General features: G+C 41.5%; 1 protein-coding gene across 1 annotated transcript in view; it reads right to left on the reverse strand.

The window, feature by feature from the left end:
• Positions 1 to 4,109: 4,109 nt before the first annotated feature.
• The window catches only part of Bub1b (BUB1 mitotic checkpoint serine/threonine kinase B), an 84,090-nt gene continuing 80,426 nt past the window's right edge, over positions 4,110 to 7,773 (reverse strand). Inside the window, exons 19-21 of the mRNA XM_023712655.1 lie at positions 7,160 to 7,328; positions 6,553 to 6,659; positions 4,110 to 4,581 (exon numbers count right to left, since the gene is read on the reverse strand). Coding sequence (XP_023568423.1) covers positions 4,383 to 4,581; positions 6,553 to 6,659; positions 7,160 to 7,328 — 475 coding nt within the window. The 3' untranslated portion in view covers positions 4,110 to 4,382. The remainder of the gene's footprint in view (positions 4,582 to 6,552; positions 6,660 to 7,159; positions 7,329 to 7,773) is intronic.

Here is a 7,773-nt window from a genome sequence, read left to right on the forward strand (position 1 = left end):
GTCCCTCATATTGTACGCAGGCCCCCTGTAACTAAAATTTCTAAATTCTCAAGTTGACACAGTGAAAAACATCCTAGAGTGGTAAGGGGATGTCCTTCACTTCCTAGGAGCTAGAACTGTTGAATTACTTAGTTAAGTCTCTGGACTTCAGGTTGACACAATGTGACAATCATAACACCAGCTATAAGAAGGCATGCAGTACTGGGGATCCAACTTGGGTGCTAGTACTTGCTGGGTAGGTGCAGAGTCTCCAGAGAGTCATCTGTTACATGGCTGGAAAGGTCAGGCACAGAGCTGAACAAGGCCAAGGCAATGAACCATCTGACACAGCAGAGGGATGGTACAGGGAGCTATGGGGGCCACCCCCAGTGGCCTACACTGTGGCACCCAGGCTGGTCCACAGGCTAGACCAGATGCGCCTGTCTGGGGAACCCCAGCAATGGCTGTTTTATCTGGTTGGTGATAGGCCCCTGGCTCAGGAAACTTCCTTCTGAGAGTGATAGCTAATTTGCGTTTCCTCTGCCTCACTCATATTTCTGCCAACCTCACCCTGCATCTCCACGAGTCACTGCACTACACTCCCACCCTTAGGTGTCATTTCCTTGCATGAGCCAACCTCGGTGAAGCTTAGGTGGTCACCCGTTTAAACTTTATTATAGCATCACCACATTTCCTTCTTTCCTTTTGTTTAGTATTTTGAGGAAGGGTCTCCTGGTGGTCTAGGCGGGACAATCCTCTTGCCTCAGCCTTCTGATTGCTGGGATTACAGGTATGCACCATCATATGACATTTCCTTACAACCTTGCTTAAAAAAATCTATCTATCCATCTATATAGTGCTGAGGATGAAACTCACACTTGTCAGGCAATCCTCCATCTCCTAAGTAGCTGAGGTACAAGTGTAAGCTACCATGTCCAACTTCTATAGTCATCCATAGGTTTTATTTTATGTTTTATTTTATTTGTCTTTTTGAGACAGGGTCTTACCGGCCTTGAACTCATTTTGTAGCCCAGGCTGGTCTTGAACTTGCAACAATCCCCCTGCTCAGCCTCCTGAGTGCTGGGATTATAGGCATGCACCACAACGCTGCCCCTCAGTGGCTGGCTGAGTGCGCCCCGGGGCGGGACCAGCACAGTGTGTGGTGCTGGGAGATCCAACCCGGTTCCCTGTGCTTACCTCAGCATGCGCTTAGTCCGCGGAGCTATCTCACTGGTGGGACACATGCTTTCTCTAGCTTCCATCTTCCAACAATTATACTTTCAGAGCTGCGTAATGAGACCCTGTACCAAATACATTAAGAAAAAAAAAAAAAAAAAAAAAAGGTAGAGAAAGCATGTTGCTAATTTAACATTGTAAAATGCAAACTTTTAGGGGTTTTTTGAGACAGGGTGTCACTATGCAGTTCAGGCTGGACTTGAGCTCACTTTGTAGCCCAGGCTGGTCTCAAACTCACAATGAGATCCTTCTGCCTCAGCTTCCCGAGTGCTGGGATTACAGGCATGCACCCCCAACCCCAGTACCACAAGGAATCTTGAGATGATGGAAAGCATACGGGAGGGCATGTCCCGGTTCTGTGCAGATATCACACCAGGACATCCAAGACTTGAACATGTGCAGGGGCCTGAGGATCCCAATGGATGACTAACTTTTCCTAGGTTGAGCTTATGGTGTTTTTTATTGTTTGGAGGTGGCCTTGTTAATTTTTTTTAAGTCTACAGTAACAGCAGCAAACTTGCTTATGTTTGCTTTATAGCTTGTCAAGATAGCTCAGCAGACTAAGCGCCTGCTTAGGTAAGTGCAAGGTTCGATCCCCAGCACCACCTGCTGTGCTGGCCCCACCCCCCGGGCGCAAGGAGTGATGCACAGAGACAGGGTGTGGTGGCGCACACCTGTAATCCCAGTGCTGGAGGCTGAGACAGGAGAATCACTACGAGCCCCAGCTGTGCAGTGTGACCCGGAACCAAATACATTAAAAAAAAAAAAGAAAAAAAAATTACAAACTCATCTATTTTCATATTTTTCCATTAAAAGTTTTGACCCATGCAAAGTGATTTTCAGGAAAAGTACAAAACAGGCAGGACCACTGCCTCTTTCTTGCTGCACTGGGGCAGCAAGGCTGCTAAGGGAAGGGGCCGAAGCTCAGGTGAGCTGTGGTGTGCCTGAGGTCCTGAACCGCCGGTGAAGGGGTCTTTATGTAACTCACAACAGCTGCTATGTGAATCAACAGTGGCACTGGAAAAAACTTCAAGCTCTACTAATGTATTGCTTCAACACCAGCTACAGAGTAATCCATCTTTTCCCATACTGATTTGAAATGCTTTTATTCTATTAAATATTCATAGCTTTGTCTTTGGTGGAACCAAGGACCCCATTAAGGTTGAAGTTCACCATATAATTTATCCTCTTTACTAGTGTTAATTTTAGGAGCCCCATTAGAAACAAATTATCACAAAGGAACAAGTCTTCACTTTGAAGCAACAGAAAAGCACTTCTTTGCTGTCTTTGCTTAAAGACCTCATTGATATAAAGATATCAATCAACAAGAGTTATTTCAAAGAGCCTTGTGCTAAATCCTCTCAAAGGCTTCCTATCTACCTTGAGATAATAGCTCAGCCAACAGTCCAAAGTAATCCCACTACAGGACCGCAGGCTTGGCATCAGTGAAGAGTTCTCTGATGTGCAAGGAAGGTTTCTTATAAAACTGTCTTAAGAGGGTGAAGCTAACAGTGAGAATGCACACTTTGTGAATGGCGAGGTGCTATACATTCCATGGTCTTTTCAAACAAAAGTGAAAAATCTGTCCTTTTGCCTGTGTCTTTTCTCTTTAGGTCCACCATTATGCTAATTCCTGCCCTGTAGGGAATAGGAACCAATCAGATCTTCTGGGGGGTAAAGCAATTAAAAGGCTTCCTTCTCCCAAGACACTAGCATAAAATACAAGGGAAATGGGAAGGATCCAGATTTTAAGCTTAGGCAGAAAGAAACCTAAGATATGGAAGTCCTAACGGGTCGGGAGCCATTTTCTCCTTTTGACGAGGTTTGGGGTGGGAAAGGATGGGGGACAGAAGGAGCAATTGCAAAACAGTTCCAAGTTTTCTCATAGAGTATCTGCTTTTGATTCTCCTCCATTTCCTGAGTGAAAGTTAGGAAACAAAGCTTTGTCCATACAGCAGCCTTGAGGGAAGGTTGCTGAAGTCACTGCTATACGGTAAAAAGAAATCTAAACTTACTGCCCAGTCTGAGAGCTGGAAAATGAGGGGAAGAGAACTGTTTTAGTATTTCTAAGTTATTATCTCACGGATCCAAGTTTTGTTTCAGTGCTTTAACTATATAAGATATGCTTAAATATTTTTAGTTGAAACATACTTTGGCTTTCTAGCAATCTTAGAGGACAGACAGCGGCAACTGGAATGACAAACAAATCAGACACCAGCACGAACATACTTAGATATGAAACAGCTAATTTTCATTGCCTTCTGCTGTCAGTTCTCTTCCGCATTGTGAAGACCAACTATAATTCAGATTTCCTTTTGGCTGTTCAGGGCTTCTCCTAGGTCTCTTTTGTCCCAAAGTACTCCATGCTTTGAAGTTAACTTTTTATTCCAAATCCTACTTCCTTAAGTCTTTTAAACTAAGCCCCCTTTTATTTCTCATGGATCCTTGCTTGCCTCCTCTAGTTCACTCTAGTGAGAATACAGTGGGGACTACTCCTTTTTTTGAAAGGCTAAATATTTTTCCAAATGTTTTTTCTTGCTAATAACCGCATTCCTAATCAAAAGACTCAGTAACAGAAGCCCTACTGAGTGAATAAAAGTGAAAGCCACACACAAAACACAATCTTGCCACTTGGTACCTCATATTATCTACTTTTCACCCTAGACCACTTACTGGAAGGCTAGAAACACTTAAATGTCTGGCTATTCTGTCTTGTTCTAATCCTATCATAACTTTAAAATCATAGCTCCTTTCTGCAAAATCAAACCATTTATTATTGTAGTTTGCAAAAGGTAGACAAAATAGTAGAAACACAAAGTTAGCAAATATTATTTTATTTACAAAACACACAGTAATAACCATGAATATAAAATATAAAAGTACAGGGAAGAGACAAAAGGGCTCAAGGACAGATAACAAAGGACCTATGACAACAGAGTACCTGCCTAAGGAAACCCATTTAGAACAGAACAGTTCTGTGTTACAGTTAGGTAAGGCTGAGAGTAGGTACACCACTGTTTAAAAGGCAATCACGCAGAAATACACCTTGACTCAAAGTAGACAAGTACTAGTAGTGCATCTAAATGTGCCTGAAATTAAACTAACAGCCTGTACAGACCAGGGCTTTATGTAACCATTGGTTCTAGGCAGGGAACTGAGAGACCTGCCTATCGTTGAAAGAGTGAAGCCCCAGGACTAATCAACTTCCCTATCTTCCGGAAGGCTTTGTTCAGGTGGCTCTGGAACATGGGGTCAAAGGCCACATTCATTTCTGCTGCAAGCACCCTCAGAACGGACACGGTGGGCTCATCGCTGGCATTCAAAATCCTCACAAAGAATTTATTCCACATTTCACCATCTTTTAGCCTAAAAATATATAAAAACCATTTCCATCAAAGTTAGGTATAGAAAAATTAGAATTCTAGTTGAGTTTAACTCAGCAGTACATTTATGCATAAAGGGGATTTAAGGTAACACCTAGAACTTGAGTACTAGGAATCATTCAAACACTCCTTTGAAAGCCCAGGACACTCCAAAAGGAGTCTATCACAGCAAGAGGCACTGAACCTCGCTGTGCACACAGAGGAAGAAGTGCTCTCATTTGAACCTATGCGTTTCCTCTGCATACTAAGGTAGCGCTTTTTAAGTACTTTTTCTCTACAAATAGAAGAAAAGGAAATTTTATTTCCTCTAAGTTTCCTAGAGCCCAGTTTCTTTTTTTTTTTATTTTAAAGTTATTTTTTAAAATTTATTTATTGTGTATGTGTGTGTGTGTGGCCAGCTCAGCCTATCAGGGGGTAGGGCTGGCTGGCATGTGGTGCTGGGGGATTGAACCGTGGTCCCTGTACTTTGCTAAGCTTGTTCTAAGTGCTTTAGACCCCTGAGCCATCTCACCAGCCCCGAGCCCAGTTTCTTAAACCCCCACCCTCACCAAGTAGTTTATTGTCTTCACAATTCTGAGAATCCTAAATCCAACTGAAATAGGTTGATTAAATCTATGGTTTTTGTGTGTGCTTTTATTATTTTCTTTTATCAGAGAACTATCATTGTCTATGGGAGGACTCTTTAAGAAATCACAATTGACCTCACCTATTTCTGTGTTAGCCAGACTTGCACAGACTAGGACCAACTGGGCTTGGTGGACTATCCCCTTTTCTTTTTTTTTTTTTCCTTTTGTGATACCAGGAATTAAACTCAGAACCTTGTGCTTGCCAAGCAGGTGCTTATGCTGCTGAGCTATCTCCCCGGCCCTCATTCTCTATCTTATGTAGAATTTATTTAAAGAGTGCACAAAAGAGCCAGGTGGGTACCATATTCCTGTAATCCCATCTGCTCAAGAGGCAGATGTAGGAAGACGGCAAGTTTAACGCCACCCTGGCAACTCAGTGAGACCCTGCCCCTACCCAAAACAGCTGAGGTTATTAACTCACAAGTTTAGCTCTTGTCTAGCATGTGTAAGGCCCTGGGTTCAGTCCCACGCAATTCAATAATTTGGAGGGTAAAGTGAAGAGCAGCCACTACAACCCAACACTGATTTTTGTCAAAACAAAGAATGTTCCTGTAAGTCATAAACTGGTAAGCTTATGGTAGGAAGTTACAGCTCAGAAAAGCTGAAGTGGAACTTAAGATATTTAGTAAGTTTTATGAGCAGGCTTGAGGGAGTAGTATAGTTCTGAGGCCAAGCAGCTCTTATTAGGAGATCATTTACTTCTTCACTAGGAGATTCAGTTCTTTGGTTTGGTTCTACCCACTCATTATATAAATAATAGCCTAAAATCAGTATATAATTTAGAAACTTAACTCTCTTCAAGAGATTCTTAATAACTTTTGATAACACAGCTATTAAAAGAGCTAGCTTAAACTAATACCAATTGATAAGAAAATTATTCTCCTAAAATGTTTCTGTTAACACTTAAAACTAAGAAGCTTTCACTAATCATTTGTATGGTGTACCTAGGTTTAGAATATCTTCAAGTCTCAACAGTTTATCATTTTAATTTACTGTTTGTGTCTTTTTTTGGTCTTTTGAGACAAGAGTTTCACTATGAAGTTCAGGCTGGCCTTGAGCTCACTTTGTAGCCCAGGCTGGTCTTGAACTTGCCACGATCCTCCTGCCTTAGCCTCCTCAGTTCTGGGATCACAGGCATACACCACCATGTCTGATGTTGTATCTTATTTTTCATTAGCAGGTAATCTGCTGGTATGCTAATGAAAATGGGTTGAAATTACCAAAATCATAGCGTTTGGTCTTAGAAAACTAAGGTTACTAAAGCAGACATAGCACCTAAGACAGAAAAAAATTGGAGAGGCAAAGACCCCCAAATCACCAATACTTACTCAGAAGTATTATGGCTAAGTTTGCAGTGGGACCCATCCCAGGAGACCTGCAGGTGCTCGCTGAACAAAAGTAAATGCGCTATGTCTGCTATGCCAAACAGGTCTACCTGAAATCACAAACGTACCACTTAGCTACAGTGGCAGCTTATTCATACAGGAAGTTGAAGATATTACAGAGCTTAAAGTTCTTCTGTGACACACATTTTAGTGGACTGTTTCTTTTCCTTATAGGAAAGGGAGAAGCTGCCCTAAGAAATCACCCATAGAGCCAACCCTAGGGTTGATCCTTAAAAACAAAAGACAATCATGATCTATAGTCCTTTTGTCGACATCTCGGCCAGAAGAGATATTTGCATATAATGTCACCATATAAAACACTTTGTTGTCTTAATATTTTCTAAAAAATACATTATTATATTAATCTAACATCAATTCTGATGTACAAAGAACAAAGACTGTTAAGGTCACAGAATGTTACTTGTAAAGACTACACAGATGCTAAGTAGCGGAAATGCTTAGATTATTATACTAGCTTTCACAGCTTATCTAGGAATGGAAGATACTAAGAAACCCCTTCCATATTTGCTCAGGGTTGTTTTACACTTACTTGGTAAGGAGAAGAACACTTAGCCAGGATCTTTTGTCCTAGGATCTGAATGGTCCGAAAGCCACTGAGAGTACAAATGTCCAGCTGCACTCTAAGGTCAACACTGTAGGAAAAGTCCATTATCTTCAAAGCTTGACTGTTCTTATTACACTCATACGGATCGTAGATTCTGAGCCCAGATTTAAGAGAAAGAGGTAATAAAAGGGGCATGAAAGAAACTGAACAGCTGGTCTTGAAACAACAACAAAAATACCTTGCAGAGATGAATTAGCTATGTCAACAGCTCCCTCCAGTGCTTCATTATGAAAATGCACACATAGGAACAGTGGCGGTGTTCACCAAAGCAGGCAGTGTTAATTAAGGCCTGTTTGGTTACATAAGAGTGTATCTAAAATCATAGAACATGGCCACAACAGAACATGTACCAAGTTTCCATATCATACAGTAAACACTGGAAATATATATGGTGCAGGTTTCTGCCCTAGGTTGGAGACATCAAAACATAATAGCACACTGCCAGTTAAACAGAAGACCCAATGCTATTATGGGCTACTGGACTCTTTTAGAATATTTTGCTGAGTTTACACACCTATAATATTCAATAACAGAACTTA

This window comes from Octodon degus, unplaced genomic scaffold, assembly GCF_000260255.1.
Source record: "Octodon degus isolate 3935 unplaced genomic scaffold, OctDeg1.0 scaffold00002, whole genome shotgun sequence".
NCBI classification, from domain to species: domain Eukaryota; kingdom Metazoa; phylum Chordata; class Mammalia; order Rodentia; family Octodontidae; genus Octodon; species Octodon degus.